Source organism: Myotis daubentonii, chromosome 9 (assembly GCF_963259705.1).
Source record: "Myotis daubentonii chromosome 9, mMyoDau2.1, whole genome shotgun sequence".
Taxonomy (NCBI): domain Eukaryota; kingdom Metazoa; phylum Chordata; class Mammalia; order Chiroptera; family Vespertilionidae; genus Myotis; species Myotis daubentonii.
The window spans coordinates 66,868,125-66,891,885 of NC_081848.1; the positions used below are offsets into that span (position 1 = coordinate 66,868,125).

General features: G+C 42.2%; 1 protein-coding gene across 9 annotated transcripts in view; it reads right to left on the bottom strand.

The window, feature by feature from the left end:
* The window catches only part of CTNND1 (catenin delta 1), a 48,332-nt gene that overhangs the window by 15,866 nt on the left and 8,705 nt on the right, over positions 1–23,761 (bottom strand). For 5 of the 9 annotated variants that reach the window (XM_059709289.1, XM_059709286.1, XM_059709288.1 and 2 more), the window contains exons 2-6: positions 8,023–8,141; positions 6,298–6,588; positions 4,004–4,075; positions 3,112–3,264; positions 1,897–2,432 (exon numbers count right to left, since the gene is read on the bottom strand). In XM_059709289.1, coding sequence (XP_059565272.1) covers positions 1,897–2,432; positions 3,112–3,264; positions 4,004–4,075; positions 6,298–6,492 — 956 coding nt within the window. In that variant the 5' untranslated portion in view covers positions 6,493–6,588; positions 8,023–8,141. Of the gene's footprint in view, positions 1–1,896; positions 2,433–3,111; positions 3,265–4,003; positions 4,076–6,297; positions 6,589–8,022; positions 8,142–23,761 lie in introns of those variants that run through there. The other 4 variants (XM_059709291.1, XM_059709292.1, XM_059709290.1 and 1 more) reach the window with 3 other exon arrangements.

Here is a 23,761-nt window from a genome sequence, read left to right on the forward strand (position 1 = left end):
CAGAACAGGAAGCTACAAATGTTCTTTCTAGTCAAGCAGGTTTCCAAGTCCAGTGCCACCCTGGAACAAACCCAAGAACCAGGCCCAAAACCCTCTCTGTGTCAACTGTCACAACAAGGGACAGCAGAGAATGACCTGGTCACCCACACCCACCTAAGCTCAATCACTCTACTAATGAGGAAGTCAGAAAAAGCAGACTTGTCAGTAATCAGAAGGAGCCAACACCCTGGGCAGACTCCTTAGATGATAGCTGTTATCAACCATTGCTCCATCTGAGGTCTGCTGCCCCACCCCCTACCCCCAACCCACCCCCACACCCAAGAATAAAAGGTGAGTCACATGGGAGTTGGATTAGATGTCCAAGTTACCTGAAAGGGGAATGACTCAGGTTTAGATAATGGGGCCTATACCCCTGGGCCCAACCCAGTTCACTGTTAACCAAAGCTACCTAATATGAGGAAAGTGAGCATCAAGGCATTTTTTTAGAAGGTCATGACCTCATACAGAAATTCAGCAACAGCTGCTAGGCTATACTTACCATCAAGACATCCACAAATCTTCTCCCCTACTTCTTATTTCCCTTTAACTGGAAAACACTGTCTCTGATTTATTCTAAAGCAGGACTGGCAGCCCATGGGCCAAACCTGTTCTTGTACAGCCCAGAACTACAAATGATGTTTATATTTAAAAGACTGTAAAAAGAACACCACCTCGCTCAGCCAGAATGGCTCAGTGGTTGAGCATCGACCTATGAACCAGATGGTCACGGTTCGATTCCCAGTCAGGGCACATGCCTGGGTTGTGGGCTCAATCCCCAATGTCGGGCGTGCAGGTGGTAGCCGATCAATGATTCTCTCTCTTCCTCCCTCTCTGAAATGAATAAATATATATATATTTTTTAAAAGAACACTACCACAATAACAATATAAAACAAAAATTAAATATGGCCTGCAAAGGTTCTTCACAGAAAAGGTTTGCCAGCCCCCTCAAACATTATCTCAAGGCAAGCCATCTATCTACCAGTCCAAACATCAATCACTCCCTTTTTCACACCAAAGAATCCCCACGGATGAGTAGGAAAGTCAGATTGGACAGCTGCTTCCTGACCTCTCAGAGTGTCCATAATGTACCACCCTCTAAGGATACCACCCCTGGTTTCACTTTATAAGCAAGTATAAGAACCTACAGGGCTTTTGTGAGATCAAGGTTTGTTCTTAACTTAAGACTAAAACCACAACAGAGAAGGTTTTTGTACCTGTCTATTCTGACCCTGAAAGCCTAAAACCCTTAACTCTGTTCTTTTTTTCTTTTTAATATATTTTATTGATTTTTTACGGAGAGGAAGGGAGAGAGATAGAGAGTTAGAAACATCGACGAGAGAAACATCGATCAGCTGCCTCCTGCACATCTCCTACTGGGGATGTGCCCGCAACCCAGGTACATGCCCTTGACCGGAATCGAACCTGGGACCTTTCAGTCCGCAGGCCGACACTCTATCCACTGAACCAAACCGGTTTTGACAACTCTGTTCTTAATAACAAACCAGAAGCTGAAGAAATTCACAGAACCAAGTGAATATTCCCTAGCCCCAGGCACCAGGCTCCTTTGTGGTGTTCCCTACCACCAAAGGGGCCAGATGTTAGACAGAAATAACAGAAACTCTTGGAGAGAAGCAACAGCCACAGTTTAGGACATAGACCAATAATCATCACAAGTTGTTCTCTATCATTAGAATATATAACTTTTTAAAAAGGAAAAAAAGCAAGTCGAAACTTATTTAAATCAGAAAAGGGACGAACAGGTGGACTTCCACAAGAAAAAGCAAAGGAAAGGAGACCATAAGGTAATAAGAAGGAAAAGGAAGAGCTATCTTTTCCTTCCCCTTTTCTTGCCTACCTGAGGCGTCGGCGAGGGTCAGAAGGGGTCCCAGTCCGACGGGCAGTGCCATAATCAGACATCATGCCGTAATCCAGGTCATCGTAGCCCATGCTACGTTGGTCATCTTCTAGACCATAAGGCTCTGGATGAAAGCGATGCAAATCTACGCTGCTCCCACCTACCCGAACCTGGGGCTGTGGCCCATAGACATCCTGTCTACTAGGTGCCCGGTAACCTTCCATGCTGGGCCTATACCGTTCCTCAATGCGGGTCACCCGGGACAGACTGCCATAGTTGTCACTGCTACTAGGATAACCATCTTCATAGTGGCGGCTATATCCATCAGGAGGGTAGTGGAAGTTCCTGGGAAGGGTAGCAGTGCCTGCTTGCCCCACGTAGGGACCAGGTCCCCCATTGCCATTCTTACGGAAGTCACGACCCAGTGTCTGGATATAGTTGTTAGAAACTGATGAAGGGTCCACAGGCAGTCCGTCTGGTCCCATAGGGATTGGCTGTACTGTCCGTGTTGTCACAGTCTTTACTACTTTCTTGACCTTTAGGTAAGAAAAAAGAAAAATGAATGAAGCTCTGGCCAGCATAGCTCAGTATGTAAAAGTATCGTCCCTACACCGAGAGGTCTCGGGTTCAATTCCCAGTCAGGGCACATACCCAGGTTGTGGGTTCAATTCCTGGCCCAATCAGGGCAAGTGCAGGAGGCAACCAACCAGTGTTTCTCTCTCACATGGATGTTTCTTTACCTCTCCCTCTCTCTCTCCCCAACCCCCTCTAAAAAAAAAAAAAAAAAGCCAATGAAAATGTCCTTGGGGTGAGGATTTAAAGAAAACTTAATGAAGCGTAGAATCTAAGCTTAAATTCTAGACCACTCCAAGAAGAGAAAGAAGCCCTATCTCCAGCTCACTTTACATAGAAATGCCTTACAACCACCATTTATCCTTCTCCCCACCTTATAGGAAGTCCCCAGGCAGGCAAACTGCCCTTGCAGTAAGTATGCCTATAAGGATAGCTACTGTAGATCTTGATACACCTTCTCTTCTCCATTCCATTCAATCTTCCCATATCTCATCTATCTTCTATGTCTGAACAGAGATCACTTTCGCTTTCACTACAGGTAAGTAGCCCTCATCCACCTTAATTAAGTGCTTAACCCCTCCCCCTAACAGAAACCATAGGAAGACCTCATGCAAATCCCAGACCTTATAAATCTTAGCTTACTGTGGTCTCTGTGCGGCGAGTGGTTCCATCATCCGAGGTTTCCACAGAGACAACAGACATGGCTCCCTCAGGGTCTTCCTCCGTATAGGTCTCCACAATCTGCCCTGGCTCCTGCATCCTGGGGATGGTGCTATAGAGAAGGTGACTGTGATCCTATAGAAAAGAGAAAAAAGATAAGAGTTACTATTAAGCCATATATAGTAACAATCCATCCCAATGAGGAGTACTGTCTCCTGAAGATAGAGACTCCTAATGCATCTTCAGTGGGCCCCAGGACTTTAGAGGGGTGGCTGTCCCCATCTTTTGAACTTGTACAGAAAGGCAGGAGATATAATTTCCCAGTTCTAACAAACATGAACTGAATTAACTATAGCCATTATCAACAACCAAGTGACAGAGACAGAAGATTTCACTTCTCATTTCTGGCCATTTAAGTGAATTTGAACTGTGCTAAGTGCAGCTGCAGCTACATCTACATCTGAGTGGTCCTTTAAAAAAGTTCACCCAAAAAAGAACTTTTAAGATTAACCAGAAAATCTCAGTAAGAGCCATCTTCTGACAAATTCTGTTACCCTTCAGGTATTGCCTAAGGCTCAAGACCAGCCAGAGTTTAGGTAGGATTTTCTACAAAGTAGACACACACCCATTCTAGAAAGGGGATATAGTAGTTGAGGGATCAAATACTGGATCAATGGTCATTAAAATTCATTCTAAAATAAAAACTACATATATTCTTTGAAGCGCTACTGTTGTATTTTCCTAAATAGAAGAAACCAATTAATGGGTGCTTACAGCGTGCTAGGCACTTAACAAGACACCAATATGCTTTTATAGGCTGGGGAAGTATGAAGACATACATAATGCAACCCAGACCTTAAACCCAAAGAATTACCTGGGGTCCGTTGAGTTTCAGATCTGAAAATTTCTGTCGCTCAAGGTCAGCATCGCCCACAAACCGGCCGTTCTGAAACATAGCCCACAAGAAGACAATTCATTTTGTGGCCTTCCTTTGCTCTATCAAACACAAATGATCTTTTTTCCAAACAGGAAAAGGACTTTCAAGAAGATGTTTGTGGCCTGGAGTCTTTCTGTCAGTGCTTGTAAAAGAACCACATCACTCCTTATTCCTAGCACTTTCTCGAAATTGGAATCGGACCTGGAACTCTGGCAGACTGGGTCTCTGGAACATAAGAACGCAAGCTCCATGAGGGCAGACAGTTTGGGGGAATGGGGTCGCCAGTTTTGTTTAATAATGTACCCCCTTGTGCCTTGAACAGTGCCTGGCACATAATAGACACTAAACTACTTGCCAAATAAATAGCAGGGACTTAGATAAGTTTCCCAGAACACTATCTTTTTGGAAAGCTATACGAATATAAGGAAAGTTAGAAAGGCTAGGTTGGGGAGTTTCCAAAAGCCTTCTTTATTGCTCTACTACTATGGAAACTCCCATACCAGGCAGCTTTTTAAAGAAAGAAGCAAGAGCTATGAGTCTCCCTTTCCAAAAAGGAAGAAAACAAGTACCCCCAACTCCCCTCAAGCAAACAGATATCTCAACATCTTCATCATCAATTACTGAAGTCACAGAACACATAAAAAAAAGTCACCCTTACATTGTTCTGTCTTAAACAACAGGAAATAGACTATTGACATTATACTACATAAAAATACATTTGACTGCTCTTCTTCCAATAGAATACAGTGAGATCCAGTCACCTTGGGAGACTCCTCCCCCACCCTACTCCCATTACATAGAGTGTGTAATGCTGTAGGGAGAGGAAGTTAAACATTATTTTCAGGAAGAAGGAAGGGTGTGGTTTCATTGCTGAGCAGAAGTTAAAAATAAAAGAGAGACAGGGAAACTATATACTATAAATCCTGGAATTCCCCACCACCTCCAAGCCCGAGCAATCTTGCTCTCCCCTTTCAATATATGCCTCTCATCCCTAACCCTCTATTCTGGTGTTGATAGAAATCCTAGGAATGTTACAAACATACTGCCTCCAAATTCCTGACCATCCCCCAATAGGAATTCTGTCTTCTCTGTCTTAAAAATAATTAAGAAATCAGTAAAAAAGGGCTACTGAAGCATGAACACTGTTCTTAGTTCCCATTAGAGATCTCTTAAGATGCAGTCTATCAGGCAATGCCTAGAGATTATACCTACACACACACACACACACACACACACACACACACACACACACACACACACAAAAAAAAAACCTCAGACAGATTACATCATAGCAAAGTCAGACTAGAGAAACCATAAGAAACACAAGATACTTCTTATTTCTAACACCAACTCTCCCAAGTCACATCACAGAGCCAGCCAACCCAGAGACCACTGGCTCCTGTGGCTATCTGGGTTAAACTGCAGCATGATGCTCCCTCTCCAACTCTAACCAACAAAATTAACAATGACCCCTTCCTCCAAGACATGATTTGCACAGCCAACAAAAAGAGCACACAAGAACAATATGGAACAGGAATACACAATTTATGAACACTGCCACACCTCCTGAGTACATACTGTTCCCTGAAGGAGACTGAATTGGAGTAGAGAGTACAAGGTGCCCAACTTCCCTGACCACAAGCAAGCATTTACCTTCCTGAATTTTTGATACCAAGGGGGAGGGATAGGAGATCAGAGAAAACAGAAGTAACCTGAGTACAACTCCAAACTGTATGATCTACTATTATTAGAAGTGCATACCAGCCCAGCTGGTGTGGCTCAGTGACTGAGCATCAACCCATGAACCAGGAGGTCACCAGATGATTCCTCGTCAGGGCATATGCCCAGGTTTCGATTCCCAGGGGGGAGTTAGCCAATTGATGTTTCTCTCTCATCTATGTTTCTATCTCTCTCTCCCTCGCTCTTCCTCTCTCTCTCTCTTAAGTCAATAAAACTTTTTTTTTAATTGAATTGCATACCAACCCAGAAATCCCACTCCAGCAAAACTGGAAATCAGGTGGATGCTTCTAGAAATAAGTGCACCCAACTCAGCAGAGCAGCAATATTCCCTATCTCTTAATCAGTATTTGTCATCCTTGTAAAGATTCATCATAAAGCATGGGCTCTGGACAGCCCATCACCATGAGGAAAGTAGTTTCCCAAGAAGAATCACAGCCTCTCTATGACCAGGCCAAAGTCCTACCTGCAGGTCTGATGGAGAGAGGGGTTACCTGATGCCGGCGGGTGAGGGTGCCGTTGGCCAAGAGTGGGTTGGCATCTTGTGGTGAGACCCGGACGCGTTCCAGTTGCGCCGAGACGTGGCGCCGTTCCTCCTCCAGCGCCCGGGTCAGCTTCTCAAACTGGGCCTCTTGTTCCTTCACAGAGGCTAAGATGCTGGCGGTCGACTCCACCTCTGAGTCGTCCATGAAGGTAAGGGGCAGAGCCGCAGCAGGGCGGGGTAAAAAGGAAGTTGGATCACAGAGGGAGGAGGAAGGAGGGAGAAGGCCCCCCCTCACTTCACACTACCGGGGAGAAGGTAAGAGAAAGGAGAGAAAAGGTCACAGGTCAGAGAAGACAGATGAATTATTCATCCCAGAGCCAAAGATGCCCTCTTGTGGTTTTTACTGCAGTGCAGAAAGCGAGCCACCACCAAGTCTGAGAACCCATCACCAGTGTCTGCTCAAGCAGGATCCTTTGCCCATTACCCTCTTTAATACCCCTCCAGAAATAACTACTGAAAGGTACAACTAGATCCCAGTCTCTACACTGTTGGTAGGAGAGTAAGAATGTGGCTAAGTGCTGTAGTCATGACATGAGATTAAAATCATATTCTTTTTCCCTGGAAAATTTTGCTGGCATCAACTTAATGGAAGTTGTACAAACAAACACTTACTGTCCTGAAGGGGCAAGCCACTTCTAGAGATAAAGGGACAGTTACAAATCTTAAAATCTCACCCAAAACTGAACACTGAAACTGCTACATTGGTGGCAAAATATACTAAATGAATATGCTAATTAAAAGACCAATAAAAAGTGAAGTAGTAGAAAAAACTTCCCACCAACAAAACTGGGAAACAAGATTAAGGCCCTCATATTTAATACATTTATGAGGGAGCCTTTCTACTTTTCAAAACTATACTACAGTACTGGGGGCAAAACATGTGCCTTGGCTAACAGAGACAAGAAAGCAAGAGAGGCACTAAAAAAACCTCTATGTGTAAAAAGGCACAATTTTCAGTGTCCTTCAGCTCTTTGTGGAAGAAAAGAAACATTAGGCTTAAACTAGGAAACCATCCCTCCGAGTAGTTCATATTGTAATCTCAGACAAGCAATGCCTCAAACTTCCTACACCTGTTATTCAGCAGAAGCACTAAACCAGCGGTTCTCAACCTGTGGGTCGCAACCCCTTTGGGGGTCGAATGACCTTTCCAGGGGTGGCCTAAGACCATCCGAAAACACATATATAATTACATATTGTTTTTGTGATTAATCACTATGCTTTAATTATGTTCAATTTATAACAATGAAATTGGGGGTCACCACAACATGAGGAACTGTATTAAAGGGTCGCGGCATTAGGAAGGTTGAGAACCACCGCTCTAAACAGACTATATTTTTACCTCTTTACTTATTCTAAACTCAAGGTAATATCAAAATATCTACAAAGTTTATATGTACTATTTATAAAATAAATGATAGTTAAATAGAAATGAAGAGTTTCCCGTATCATATTACATAAACTGCAAGCCAGCTAGTAAATGGAGGAGCACTGTAGTCATAATCTTGGGCTTAATGGGGTTTCTCTCTTGCATGCTGGCTATGGCAGACTTTATGGCCAGTCCAAAACACACCATGTTGAAAGGCAAATCCTCTCCCCTCCCCCACCCTCTCATCAACCCCTTAAAAAAAAGACACTTAAATTTTTTTAATCTTAATAAACATATTTCCATACACACCTGTTAAGAGAAGGTCGTAATTGATTGTTTTAACACAGAGAACAGCCCAGTCTAGATTCGAAAAATCATGGGAGAAGCATCCCAGCCACCACAGCAAGGAGGAAGCAGGAAGTAGAGAGCTGCAGAAATATTTGGAGGAAAAATGGAAATGAGAGAAGAAATAAACACACCCAATGCATTAAAAAATAAAAAGAGCATGGGCAGGTATTGGGAGAAAGACAATCTGGGAATGAAAGGGAATAACTGAAAATATGACTGGGAATTGCTTAATATGACAAACGTCCTTTGGACTTTGCTCTGTTTTCAGATACCTGGACCTTGGATGTAGCTTTCATTAAAACTTGGATCCTACTGTCATAGCAGAGGTTCCTCTACTTGTACTTATATACAGAATCAGGAGCAGGTTATAATATGAATAAAAATTCACTTACCCCCTGTTCCCAGCAACCAAATTGGAAAGGGAAAGAAAAAAAAAACAAAAAAAAACGCTGTTGGAATGCCCTTCCCCCTCCTAAGACAGAAACCTCAAAGCCCAGTCCCAGCATGCCCACAAAGATATTGAGAAACCAGTGCAACAGTATAGTAGGGAAGACATGTGGAGACTAGCCTAGGCTTTGCTTCAGTTCCCTTTCCCACGCTCTCCAGAGCCCCACCAAGCACACTTGGGCCTCTTTGCTTTATACAGGCATACTTCAGAGATACTGCAGTTCAGTTCCAGATCACTGCAATAAAGCAAGATGTATGTAATCTTTTTGCTGGTGGAGGGTCTTGGCTTCAATTTGTGAAAAACACAACATCTGTAAAATGCAATAAAATGGGGTATGCCTGTATAAGAGAGCATTCAGCAAGCAAGAGTACCCAGAGTAACTGATAAACGGGTGCTCAATAAACTCCCTATTTAAGTTTCCATCACTCAGACTTCTTCTAGTGGATCCAGTCCCTAAATCCAAGAATGTGGTAGCCCTTTTCTAAATTCCTCCCACTTCCAATTCTAGGCTTCCACAATCACTTATCAACTTCTGTTCTTTTCATTCCAAAACCCACTGTTACTTTTTTCATATTCTCACCCTACATTCCAACAGGATACTCAAATGGCTTTAATAAGTACCCTTATTTTTAAAAAAGGTTGCTCCCTTTTCATCTCCATTTCTTCATTTTAAGCACTTGCCATATCCGCTATTACAATGACCTATGAACCTTCCACACCAAGAGGACTCTTGAGTTCAGGAGAGATTCTTCCAGTTCTGGGTTTCAACAGGGCCTGAACTGCAGTTACCACTCTGGTAGCCTCTACCCTGTAATTTTCTTTGCTAATAAAAGCTCAAACTACCACTACTATGGGGCATACAGTGACAACACTCCCCACTACACAGAGAAATAGTCTGTCACCCTTCCATAAATGGCGACTTTTTGCCCTCACGACTTTAATTCAATAAAGGGAATTAGGAAGAATAGTAGGAAAACTACTCAGGACTCTAAGTCAGGAAGCAGTATCTTTTCCTAGCTTTGTGGGTTTAAAAGCTGTCCACTTGACTCTAATTTGAAGAAGAGGACAGCACAGTTAAGTAGAAAGAAATTCAGACTTCCTAGGCATGGAGAGATTTTCTGCCTGAAAGAGAGTAGAAGCAGAGGCTGTGTAGGACCAGAATAGGACGCAGAAGTCTGGTCCCAGCCTTGGCTCTGCCACTAGCCAACATTGGCAGCAGGTCACTGCCATGTTCTCAGTAAAATCCCAACACCACTAGCCCGGTTTAACTCAGAGTTGCTGTAAGGATAAGGTGACATAATGTATATTATACAAATATGAGGTATTAAGTTGTTTCAAGAGCTAGTTTCTATCTTCCCATTACATTACTTAATGGTAATGCCTCAGCCCAAAAGTATTTTGTGAACTAGTAGGTAAAAATAATTGAATCAAGAGCATAACTGGGTTCTAAGGAGTGGATAAGCTTGTTTTCCTACTCCAACTCTATTTACCAGGAGGTCCCACCTAGGCCAGTGTTTCTGGGACATAGAGTGCTTCTCCGGGGTCTGGCAGTCATCATCACATTACACTTCTGCTGTAAGTTCTTGAATACTTATTGGAGGCCTTTGCAGTTTATTACCAAGGAGAAAATTAAGGTGAAAAGAACTAACAATTACTGAATGTATATTATCCTGGCAATTCTTACAACAACCCTAAGGAAGTTTTAGTGCAAATGAAAAACTGAGTCTAAGTGAAGAAATTAACCAAGGTCTCAGTTAATAGCAAGTTTTGAATTTAATCCCATGTCTATGCCATTTCACAGTCTGTGTTCTCTTTATCCTGCATGCTGTCAAGTCCAAATAATTCAGTCCAGTATGAGATGGATGGTCCAGCCATTCTTCCCTACAACCCTTGAGAGCATTTCCCCTCATCACAGGAAAGGAGGGGGGTTCCATTTATCTTTGGGTTAAAGGATCATCCACATGTCTACATAAAAGATATAAGTAAGGGAATGAAAATAAATGGGAGGAAAAAGAAAGCATAGTTAGGGAAGAGAATGAAGGAATTAGGCAAGTTATTAAGTACACTGCCTCATAACTCAGAGACTTAAGGATTCTTCTCGATGCCATACACACACACACACACACACACACACACTAGAAGCCCAGCACACAAAATAGTGCGCCTCCCCTTCCCCCACATACATACACACACACCGGCCTTTGGTCGTTATATCGTTAGGGCCATAGGCCTTTTATTATATATCTAGATAGATAGATAGATAGATAGATAGATAGATAGATATAGAAATACACACACACACATACACATATGTGTGTGTGTGTGTGTGTGTGTGTATCACAGACCAGAATCTGTAAACCATTAACTGACTTTGATAGTTTGAGTCAAGAAGGTCTTATGAGTCCAGGCCAACACACCTTTCCAGGTTTGCCACTTAATATTTTCAAATACATTACACTTGCTCTCATTAAAAAAAGACGATCATGGAACTCCCAAAGTGAAGGGGACAGGGCACATAAAATGAGCCTTGCTACTCCCTAAGACTAGATTTTCTGGAAATACTTAATTTTTCTCTTAACAAGTCACAGGTCCTATTAGTCTACAGCAAGACTAAAGCATTCAAGTAATGACAATGGTTAAATATTCAGTCTCTTGTGTAAGAATTCCATACCAAAAATAGTTAAATTGAATCAAGTACCCAGAAGGACCAAACAGCTGAACAATAGCAACCAGGTAGTGGGAGCACTTGTCAGGAGCACAATCCCTATAATGATTTGTTCTACTATAAACTGGCCATAGAATATAATTAGGAATTACAGTTCTTAGCAATTAAGAACAGACTTTGGAATCAAATTGACTAGGCTAAAATCCCAGCTCCATTGCTTCTTAGTTATATGACTTTGGGCAAAGTACCATAATCTCTAAACTTCATGGGTTTTTTTGTAATATGGGAGAAATAAAAATACATAGGGTGAATATGAGGATTAAATGAGACAATCCACATAAAGTACTAAGAGAAATGTCTTGACACACAGAAAGCTGTTAATACAAATAATAGTAGAAATAGCAACACAAGGGACTAGAGTTTTGGTGGTATTGGTAGAACCTTTGAATAAAAGATATGTCTCCACATGCTCCCCTCTCCCATCTACAGTAGTCCTGCAGACTACAGGAATTCTTTATACACTCCCAAAGGGAAAAGCAAAATCAAACTCCAGACTAGGGGTCAAAAAACCTTGGTTCAAGTCCTGATTCTGCCAAAAACTAGCTGTGAGAACATAGAGAAGTTATAACCCCTGTAAGCTTCAATTTCTATTACTTTTTCAGAGTTTAGCTTTAATGGGCTGATATATGTAAATTTTTAGGCTGGGTGACTCTGAACCTCTCTGTACCTCCATGCAATTCAGGGAAGTATATCCAAAGATATGACCAGACTTAGGCAAGCAAGCCTCTGAGGAAAGAGGAGAAAATTATCTGTCCTAAGAATTCTAAACCCCACAAAATAATCTTTGAGTCCTTAGGAAAGAAATGTTATCTTCTATCGCCAGCCCCAAAATCAGCTTTCCTCCTTTCTTCCTATTTATTCATTATGAAATCAAAACCAATATCACAAAGTTATGCTCTTCCTGTAAAAGCAATGACAAGCAAAACTCCTCTTCTGTCATCCTAGGGATTTTAAATTGCTTTTTAAAAGCACACTGAGCCCCCTCCTACTGAAGAATACTGACCAATAAAATATAGCACCTGGCCCTCGCCGGCTTGGCTCAGTGGATAGTGTCGGACTGTGGACTGAAGGGCGCTAGGTTCGATTCCGGTCAAGGGCATATGCCCAGGTTGCAGGAGGCAGGAGGCAGCTGATCGATGATTCTCTCTCATCATTGATGTTTCTATCGCTCTCTCCCTTCCCCTTCCTCTCTGAAATCAATAAAAATATTTTTAAATATATATATATATATATATATATATATATATATATATATATATTTATATATAGTACCTATAATACTACAGAACTACATTATATACATTCAAGCCAAAAAAGGTAGGTAGGTCTTCTAGATATCTAACAGGTATTAATTTGCCTTAACTGGCATTTGTCCCAAAATTCAAAGCAATTATTCTTATTCAACCACAAGAGAAAATTGCCATTTTACTTTTTAAAATAATATATTTTGTCAACAGTTTTTCCATAGCTTCGTATCACAAGGAGTGCTTGTACCACAGTCCAAAGCCTAAGTAACACACCACCACCACCACCACCATTTGATGTTCCAGAAGCTCAGTCAGGCAATTCTAGTATCTCAGTCTCACTTCTGCACTAACCCTAAAAACCTGGCATGATTTGCATCAAGACTAAAGAGAACTCTGCTTACTTCACAATCTCATTTCAACTGAGCACTTCTCATAGTTACTAAACTAATGTTCTGGAAATGGCCTTGTTTAGGTGCTAGCAATTTCTGAACTTCCCTGTGGATTTTTTATGCTAGGCTCTCCTTCTCTCTCCCCTTAAGGGCATCCAAAAGGTTAGCTGAAGGAGTTTCACTCCGACAAAGATTCACTGTGTCTACCATGAATCTCTCTGGTGACTTAAGGAAGTCTTTTTTTTTTTTTTTTTTTTTTAATATATTTTATTGATTCTCTACAGAGAGGAAGGGAGAGAGATAGAGAGTCAGAAACATTGATGAGAGAGAAACATCGATCAGCCGCCTCCTGCACATCCCCCACTGGGGATGTGCCTGCAACCCAGGTACATGCCCTTGACCGGAATCGAACCCGGGACCTTTCAGTCCCCAAGCCGACGCTCCATCCGCCGAGCCAAACCGGTTTTGGCAGAAGTCTTTCAAAGAATGATACATTCTATCTACTTGGGGTTTCAAAGAAAAGAAGAAAAATAAATATATAAGTTTTTAAAATACTCCTTGTTAAAAGGAGGTCGAGCTGGCCCAAAGTTATCTGACAGGATTTAAAGTTTTACTGTGACTTAAAATTTTTTAAAAATCACGTCTACCGTCTTAACCCCAAATTTGGAAACCAGATGGAACATTCTTCTTGTTCTCTTTTCCCCTCTCAAGTATTCTGGAACCCCCTCCCTTACCCCACCCCAAATCATAACATACTAAAATGGCTAATGCCAAACTAGCTTTGAAGCAAAGGAAGGGTGTGGCTCTTAGCTAGTGAGGGGGCCCAGGACTGAAAGGGTATGGAAAGAAACTAAACCTGCTTCTCTCTAGAGCATGTATGACACACACACAGGACTGGTCTAACAAGTCCTTCTGATCTCTCAGGCCAGGCCTCCTCCTTCTCCTCCCCCATCACCCACATGCCTCTCCAAAGCCCTCTGGGACAGATAAAAGAATTTTCTCTCAATCCTAAGGGTCTGAGGCACACTACGTTACTTACCTGGATCCCTGTTGCAACTCTGTCAAAGGGGCCTCACTTAGCCTTATAAGGAGAAAGTAGAGCTGTAGGGAGAGGCCGATAAGAAAACAAAGATAAAAGGGAGGGGCAAAAACAGAGGGAGGTGTCAGACTGGAGGAAGGGGAGAGGCCAATTGCCTTTCTCCTCCTACAAGAGGAAGAAAAAGAGAGGGAGGTCAGGTACACAATGGGCACTGAGAAAAAGTCTAATCAAAATGGAAAAGTATTTATTTAACTCTTGTGTCATAAAAGAAAAACTCTAAAATTATCGAAGATACCTCATACCCTACCCTAGGGGAGAAAAAAAATTTTCATGGGAAAAAAACTTAACCTTAGGGTTTACTAGAGATCACCCACCTGAGCTCCACATTTCTTTTTGAAAGAGGCAGCTTCTCACCAACTACCACCCCCAACCCCTCCTTACTTTCTATCTATGGCATTTCCACTCCCACTACCTCTTTGCCCATCATCTGAAGATCACTTGGAAAAGTTGAGCGTGTAACTGAGTCGTATGTACACAGTCCTGCTTCCTCAGAGCCCTTTGAAGAGAGCAACAAGAAACCCCTTCCATCAGGTTTAGTATACAGTTCCCTCTGAGGCAAGCAACAAGGAAATCAGAGGAAGTGTGAAGGTACTATTTCATCTCTAGGGCAGAGAACTGAAGAAAATGTTTCTCCCTATCTTAAAAATAAAAATCTGACCTTACAGGGGAAGAAAAGTTGTGAGTTGTTAATTATTCATCTCCCCCTATAAGTTATCACATAATCTTTTCAACAACTTCTGAGGTAATATTGGCCCCTTTTTTATTTATTTTTCTTCCTTTTATTGATTTTTTTTTTTTAAGAGAGAGGAAGGGAGGGAAAGAGGGAGGGTTGGAGAGAGAGAAAAACATCAATGTGAGAAACAAAAATCAGTATGCACAAAGACCTGGGATTGAAGCTGGCTATTTTTTTTTGGGGGGGGGGGGGGGGTCGGTTTTTGCTGTTTTTTAAATCCCCATCCAAGGATATTTTTCCATTGATTTTGAGAAAGAGAAAAGGAGAAGGTGAGGGGGAGGTGGGGAGAGACACATCACTGGTTGCTTTTGGCACATGCCCCAAACTGGGCCAGGGATCAAACCTGCAGCCAACCAAGTACTACATGTCCTTGACCGGAAATCGAACCCAAGACCTTTCGGTCCTCAGTCCAATGCTCTAACTACTGAGCATACCTGGCCAGGGCACTGGTCCCTTTTTAAACTATACGTCAGAAGCACTCAAAATGCTGCCCAAAGCCATATACCAGTAAGTGCTGGAAAAGCATCTGTTCTACTCCAAGTCCATGTTCCTTCTCCTGGACAGAGTGAAAGGAGCATGAAGTTTCTATGCTTCTTGTGGTTAAAAGTTATTCTAACTCCAATAGAGCTGAATTGACTGAGATGAGAGAGGATGGGGTGGAAGCAGCTAGATCTCTGGTCTTACCTTCACGTTAAAGGGCAATTCTGTGGAAGAAGAGCTTGCAATCTACCTCAGATTTCCCATGTTATAAGGAACAAGAACTCAAGAGGGATGGTGCAAGGAGAAAAGCAGTACTACTTTGTACAAGTACAAAATTTGTACAAAGTCACTTAACTTTCCACTGGAATGCCTGTTCTAGACATCTGGCTATATGCCATCTTTTCTAATCGCCCCCACATCAAGAAAGAAACTCTCACCACAACTATCCCTACTCTCATATTTAATGTGACATCTTACTAAACCAAATGCAGAGATCAGTGTTGGGGTGGAAAACAGAAGGAACTAGAAACAGGGAAGACTGTGCTAGCCAGCATCAGACAGAGGGGAGGGATTGTTCTAGCGGTATGTTAGCAATCTGCCTCTAGGGCAGCTGTCCTTCCCAGCAATCAAAGACTGGTTTGTGTGTATGTGCTCTGGGGCCAGCCAGCTTGGCAAGAAGTTTAAGGACTCAGCCACCCAATCCACAGTGAGAAGAGATGACCATTTCACAGCGGGAATGGAGGGCAGGGAAAAGACAAAACAAGGCAAAAAAAGGAAGGAGGAGGGGAACAAAGAAGTGCTACAGGTGCTATTTCAGTCTAGATCAGGGGTGGGCAAACTTTTTGACTCGAGGGCCAAAATGGGTTCTTAAACTGGACCGGAGGGCCGGAACAAAAGCATGGATGGAGTGTTTGTGTGAACTAATATAAACTCAAAGTAAACATCATTATATAAAAGGGTACGGTCTTTTTTTTAGTTTTATTCATTTCAAACGGGCCGCATCCGGCGGGCTGTAGTTTGCCCACGGCTGGTCTAGATGGTCACCAACTGGTGGTCTGTGAGGTCCAAAAGGTTGGCAACCACTGGTTTAAGGAAACCTTTGGAGCAGCGGTCGCCAACCAGTGGTCCCCGGACCACTGGTGGTCCATGAGGTCCGAAAGGTTGGCGACCGCTGGTCTAAATAGAGGGGGGAGAAGGGGAAGCCCAGAAAACTATCAATCATTCCCTAGTTATGTGCAAACAGACTTGCCAATACCTCTCAATACTAAAATCAAAGAATGGGTAGGTTTCTCCAGTTCTGGATGTAGTAGGGTGCCAATGAAAGGACGAGATCTAAAGTATAGGGCCCCAGCAATGCCTTTCAGACCCACCAAAATATCTGCAATATGTAGTTTAAAAATTACATAAACATCTATATCTCCTAGAATTTCTTTCTTAATTAAATCCTAGAGATCTATAAATAATAGTAGCACACACAAAAACTCAGTGAGACCCCAATGCTAAGAAATGGAGCACATTTCTATAACTCAAGTGCTAAGATGCAAAGGGCCACAGTCAGAAGTGACCCTCCCTAGTCCCTCGGAGTAGCTAGAATCTGCTCTGAGACCCATTAGACACACAAAGGCGGCTCTCTTCTCAATAGAGGCTTGTAGCAGAGCTCCTCTCCAAGGACAAAGAGATTTCACAGGAGAACCACAAAGACATCGCCCCTCTCCGTTTCCCCACTCCCAGCTTTCTCACTTCCTGTCACAGTAGCACCAGACCACAGTCTCCCAGAAACAAACAAATACAAAAGTGCTGGATTCTGGGCTGCAGGCCAACCGCATTCCAGGGCATCCTGTCTACCAATCACCAGCCAGAGCTCCCACTTTGCCCTGCTCAGTTCCTTATCATGTTCGGGGAAAACAACCCTCCTCCCTGCCCCAAGCCAAGGCTGCATAGGACAAAGCTCAGGCCTTTAAAAATCAGCAGAAAGATATTGTGTGTGGATCTAGGGTTGGAGTGGGTAAGGGGATTTTTAAGATTCCTATTTGGCAAGTTTCTTCACTTTGGAGACACTGCGCTGGGGATTTTAAAACTACTGCTGCTATTATACTCAGCTCAGCTACATGTAATACATCCCAAAGAAAGCTTCATCATGCCAATCTGATCTCCAAACTGGATTCAGTCAATGGAATATTCCCACCTGGAGAACTACTCTAGGACACATCCTCTGTCACCTTCTCCATCACCCATTTCCACTGTCCTCCAAGTCTTTTAACACTTTTCCCCCACAAGCATAAAGCTGAGTCCTAAGAGGCCCCACAGAGAACAAACAAAGGCAGCGGACTCCACCCTACAAAGAGGCAGGATACAGGCACCAGCAGGTGCTAGGAGCAAAGTTCCCTACTTCCCTAGGGAATGAGAGGAGGATCCCTAAGAACTGCACAGTAGCCCTGGCAACAAAGAGGTCAAGACAAAACCTCAGCTTTTTTTGCTCACCACTCCCCGCCTCTGGGTCAGGGGCTGTAGATTTGGAACCTTGTCAGAAAAGAAAGCCTCCCTTCCTAATAAGGGTTCTCAGCTGCTTCCAAGACTGGGAGAAAGATACATTTTTCCATTATCTTGTACAAGCCCAATGGACCTTAGCCCTTAACCCCAGAAGCAAAGATGCAGACAGAAGTCAAGCTCTGTCAGCCAGAGTTTCTTGAAATCCAAAGTAAAGCCCTCTGCCCAAAGGGCTCAATTCCCTTTGCAGAAAGCATAGCACAAGGCTCAGCGGATTTCTCCAACCAGAGGGATATTCCAGGCATAATATACCACCATCTTTTCTCCTCCCTTTCTTTCTCCTAATTTCCTTATCATTCTTGGATCTATTAAGAAGTACTCTGGGCTAAACTCTGATTTAGATAGTACATGATGCAAAAGGAGCTAAGTCTAAAACAGCACAACTTAGCCCTAACCAGTTACGTTCAGTGGTTAGAGCGTGCCCCCACCCCCTTGGACCAATGGGTCGAAGGTTTGATTCCCGATCAAGGGCATGTACCTTGTACCTCAGTTGCAGGCTCTATCCCCAGCCCAGGTCAGGGCTTGTGCTGGAGACAACCAATCAATGTATCTTTCTCACATAGATGTTTCTCTCTCCCCCCTCTCCCTCCCTTCCACTCTCTCTAAAAATCAATGGAAAAATATCCTTGGGTGACGATTTAAATAAATAAATAAAACAGCACAACTTAGGAGAAATTAGTACATGTCTAAATCTGATATAACTAGGCAGAAAGAGGTAAGGCAGGAATATACACAATTGTCAGCCATTCCAGGGCTAGAGAGAAAAGAGAATATTTAGCAACACGGTTTTAGAACAGAATTTCAAAAGTAGGTAGGGCCTAGCCACTGCAAATTTTATCAATGAAGCACACACAGAAAAACAATAGTTTAAGATCTCTTACCTAGCATTGAATCAGAGTAACTCCCTTTTTCTCTCAAGAACAACTGAAAAATTAGTTACAATTGTTAGTATTCTTATCAGATTCTCCCTCATTCATAGCCCAGACCAAATAAATCAGTCAGTTAAGTACTATAGTAGTAGGTGGATACACAAAAGCAAATAAAAATAATGGTCTAGTAGGAGAGCTTTCTGAGATATTTGAGAGAGAGAGGAATAAAAGACACACCCCAGAGACACAGAACTGGACACACCTAGATCAATGCTGCTGCTCCAAAGGGATGCCTGACAGGTTCCTGCCTCGAATGATGGTGAGACAGAAAAAGAGTGCTGACTCCAAAATATAGTCACCCAGGGTGTGAGGGAGGAAGGAGAATAGTACAGCCAACTGATTACAATTCAGCAGGACTTCAGCAGAGGTTCTGGTTCTAATTGTATCTCTAGCTGTTTGCAGACATATTTGGAAAATCCACCGAAGGAATAATGAATGGGTAAGAAGAAAGTCAATGGAGGGGCCCAACGACTTAAGATGAATACTCAATGGTTGGAAAAGCATGAATCTGTTTTGCTAACTTTCCACATTTCCCTTTCTCACCAAATCAGGCCCAACGCTAAAAGCACTGGAGGGAGGGGAGGCAGAGAAAAGAATGTGATTGGGGAAGGTTAGCTACATTACAACTAGCCAGTGTCCCGCATAGAATTAAGAGAATCCAATCCCACTGTTTGAAAGATACTGGGACTCTGCTAAAACACATCCAATCCCTCTGCCACCCACCATCCCCCACCATCCCCACTCTTAAAAGAAGCATAATTGAGATAGCTTGATGAAGGCACCAGCTGTTTCCACCACTCTCCCTCCCCCCAACTCCAGAGACCACAGTTCAAACTCACATCAAACACTTAATACAATTGACAGGCCAGTAGGAAGGAGAAGCCTGGACTAAAATAGCAGGAAGAGTGCCAACTGGCCCCACTAAGAAGGAATGCTTTCTTGGCTCACTGTAAAAATAAGAAACCTTTGACATCCCCTCCCCTCTGCCTAATTATGTTCTCCTTTCCACAACCTATCCCTCAGTGTCAAATGGATTTCAGTTTTTCCTCTACAGCTCCTTGATCTATTTTCAAATGTCAGAAAATACAGGGGCAATATAAGGTTGAATGTAAAATAATACTTAGGAGATTGGAAGGCTTCCTGGACTGCAACAGCCAACCCTAGTACAGGGCTCCCACATAAGGACAAGGAGATAGGAGCCCACATAGCACTCTTTTCCGTGTTTCAAGTAAGGAAAGAATGGAGAGAACATTGTTTCCACACTTGAACATTAATGGTAACCCAATTTCTCAAGGCATGAGTAGCCAGTTAAAAGTATTAACTTGATCAGCCCCTCCACACCCACATTCTAAGTTGACCAGAGTTAGCCAAGGAGGAAGGGAAGGAAGTCAGAACTTCCTTTACAGACAGGAAGTAACATTGGCCCTTCCTGTCGAATTTTAAACAAATTGTCCAGTTGAGTTTCAATGTTAACATCCTCTCCTGACTTGTTCCACAATTTCAAAATGGAGAGGGGAAATGAAGATTATCTTAAAGTTTCCCTTCCCCTAACAGGCAAGTCCAAGAGTGCTGGCATAACCACCAAATCAGGTGGTGACATCTGTAATTCCAAAACAGTATAGGATAGCGTGGTAGAAAACTTGAGATTAGCCACTTGTTCACCATGTCCACTACCATGAGCTATACTTCTCTGCTTCTCATACTAATTAATGACCACTCACCTGAGAAATCACATAGATATGTTGCTTAACTCAAATGTTTAGGTTTTGTGGTCCTCAAACCTGAAAGCATGGATTTAAATATAAGGATAGATGGAATAACACAATCTTAAATCCTATATTCTAGACCAGCCGTGGGCAAACTACGGCCCACGGGCCGGATCGAAATGAATAAAACTAAAAAAAAAAAAAAAAAGACCGTACCCTTTTATGTAATGATGTTTACTTTGAATTTATATTAGTTCACACAAACACTCCATCCATGCTTTTGTTCTGGCCCTCCGGTCCAGTTTAAGAACCCATTGTGGCCCTCGAGTCAAAAAGTTTGCCCACCCCTGTTCTAGACTCAGAACCTAGAAAGAACTGTCTCCCTTTGGAATTCTGAGTTGCTACCCTGGAGGATATCCCTATTTACATTGCAGATTGGGCAAAAAAATTAATTTTAAAATGTTAGTTTATCTTTCCTCCAAGGAACAAAGAACTGTGCCACTTTTTGAAAGATTGGATCAGTTCAACATTCCATCCCAAAAGAAACCCAAAAGTCCTAAATCTAGCATTTAAGATCCTAGATAATTCTAGCCTTTTGACAATATCTATATATATAAAAGCCCAGCAACCAGAATGGTTGAACGACCAGAATGACCAGAACAACCGGTGGCTAAGATGTGCACTGCAGCAGCCAACCCACCTGATCTGGGCCCTGATTGCCCCCCCACCCCGACCTCCTGGCCAGCCTGGCCCCCGATCAGCCCCCAACACCTCGATCAGGAACAGGCCAGCCGGCCAACCACCCACGGCCTCTCCCACCCGCCAGCCTGGCCCAATGGGCCCCCATAGGGGCAGGCTGGCCAGACCCCACCCATGCACAAATCTGTGCACCAGGCCTCTAGTAATAGAAATAATCAAAATCTATTGATTCAAGTGTTACCCCTGACACTTATCCAAGCAAGTTATTTTAACTTCTGGTTTGAGTAAGATTAAGTGAGTGGCAAAACATTTTTAGAAAAACCATAAAGAGAAATATTTCCAACAAGGTAGTATGTGTCACTAAAGATTTAGGAAAGAAGAATGGCATTGAATAAGATTCTTTCAAGACAACTAAAAACATCTACAAATGTAGACATAATACATATCAAGCAGTTACTTTGAAGCAACTTTAAAATTTGGGGGAGCCCAGACAATGTGAATCAGTGGTTGAGTGCGGACCCATGAACCAAGAAGTCACCAGTTCTATACCCAGTCAGGGGGTCAGGGCACATCCCTGAGTTGTGGACTCAATCCAGGCAGTTGATGTTTCTATCTCTCTTTCCCTCTCCCTTTCGCTCTCTCTCTCAAAATCCATAAAAATGTATTTGTAAAAATATTTGGGGGAATCTCTGATTGCCTAGAAAATCCCTATGCATGATGATACAGTTACCTGACCATAGGAAAAGGAAATAGAAGGGGGGAAATAAGTTTCATGATTGAGGTCATCTCCCAAGGATGATATTAAGTAACAGATGACAACTAGATAGGTATAATTAAAGGGAAGAACAGAGGTTAAATAAGGTCAAGCTAAACTCCAAACAAGAGAGGGAGACAGAGACTTCCTTCACTGGGGGACAGACTAGCTAAACCAGAAATCTACAGAGGGAAAGTAAGAATGGATGATTCAAGACACAAGTACTCTGGTAATCAGAAATCCTTTTACTTTCCCATATGGGGTTACCACAGGACATCACTAACTGGTGCTTCTTCCATCTTACCAAAGTATACCAGGCCAAGTAATTCAGTATATGCTTTAATAATCTTTATTGCTTAAACATACATATGGAAAGGGGAAAAAGACATACAGTTAGTTATCAGGAATGATCATCTACCCCAATGTGCAAGACAGAAATATGGATATGGTAACCTATAAAATGGTCCCTGAAAGTCATTAAATCCCAATGATTAGACTTTGGCAAAACTAGAGTTTTTTGGTCAAACAAGCAAAGGAAAAGAGGTAAGTAGGGCAGGCATAATATTTGGTCAAAAGCACAAAAACCAAACCAACAAATGTACTCAAAAGGGAACTGTGCTGGATTTAGGTTATTACTTCTCCTGTTCACAGAAAATTGACTATGGAGGTAAGAAGGTGGAGAAATATATTTCTCTAGGGAAGAAAATTTTGATCTCACTTCCCAAATACAGACAGGCTTATTCTAAGTCATTGCCCTACTATTATTCTCCTAGACAAGGGTCATCAACCTATGCAAAATCTGCTACTCTGCAAATTATTTGCTGACTATACTCACTTGAACTTCTGCAATGGGACAAAGATGGCAGTTAAGTCAAATGTTGCCTAAACTCCTTACAAATACACAAAGGTTAACAGCTATTGTCTACGAGATCTGAAGTGAGAAGACAACTTTCTTTGTACTGTACAGTGAATGATGAGGTCCTATATTACCCTCTTCTTCCCGCTCAACACACTCCAATGGTGCCTCTCTGTATAGGTCCAGTTCTCCCATCTCTCTTGCTGGCTGGTAAAAACGAGCCTCAGGGCCTTTGTACTTTCTACTCTTATCTACCTAACTCCACCCTAATTACATCTAGATCTCTCTCAAACATACCTTTAAGTGACGCCTTCCCTGACCACACTATTAAAAAACCTCACATCCCTCCTTGCACTTATTCAGCACCCTACATATTCTACTTTATTTTTTCTCAATAACATAATATGTATTTGTTGCTTATTTATCTGTCTCTTTCAACTATAAGTTCTGTGAGTATTTGGTAAGTATACTTACTGTTTAGTCCAGCATATAGCAAATTCTCAAATTTCCTTTGAATGAAGAATGTTTTACTTTTTTAATGAAAACAAACAACTAAATTAAAAAAAAAAAAGAAATCAACTTTGCTTCATTTTTGTGCTATAACCTTTTTTTCTCATTGTTATCTTAGGCCTATCAATTGGGGTCTCCTGTAGCTTCACCTGCAGATTTGGCTGACCTTCAAGAAGGTAGACATTCAAATAGCCAACTCTGCCCTGATTTAACAAAGTAGTCAATGGAGAAGAGAACAGCAGAGGGGTTATAGAACTCCCATTCCAACAAAGAAACAGTGGAAAGAAATCAGATTGGCACCAACTTCTCCTTTAAAATAGACTACTCTATTTTAAAAGTGTGCTGAATATACACCAGCTACTTTATTTCAATGAGATTTATTTCACTTGCAATGAACTGTAGGTGCTTTGATAAAGGTATTGAAAAGTTGACCTAGTTTCTATAACAATGTCCTATGTCCACAACTATCAGAATATATTTTAGTTTCTTAAAATACAAGCTCCCTAAAACAAAAATCTTTTTACACCACAAAAAAAACTCTAAATGTGCTACTGTATTCCAATATAGAACAACATGGG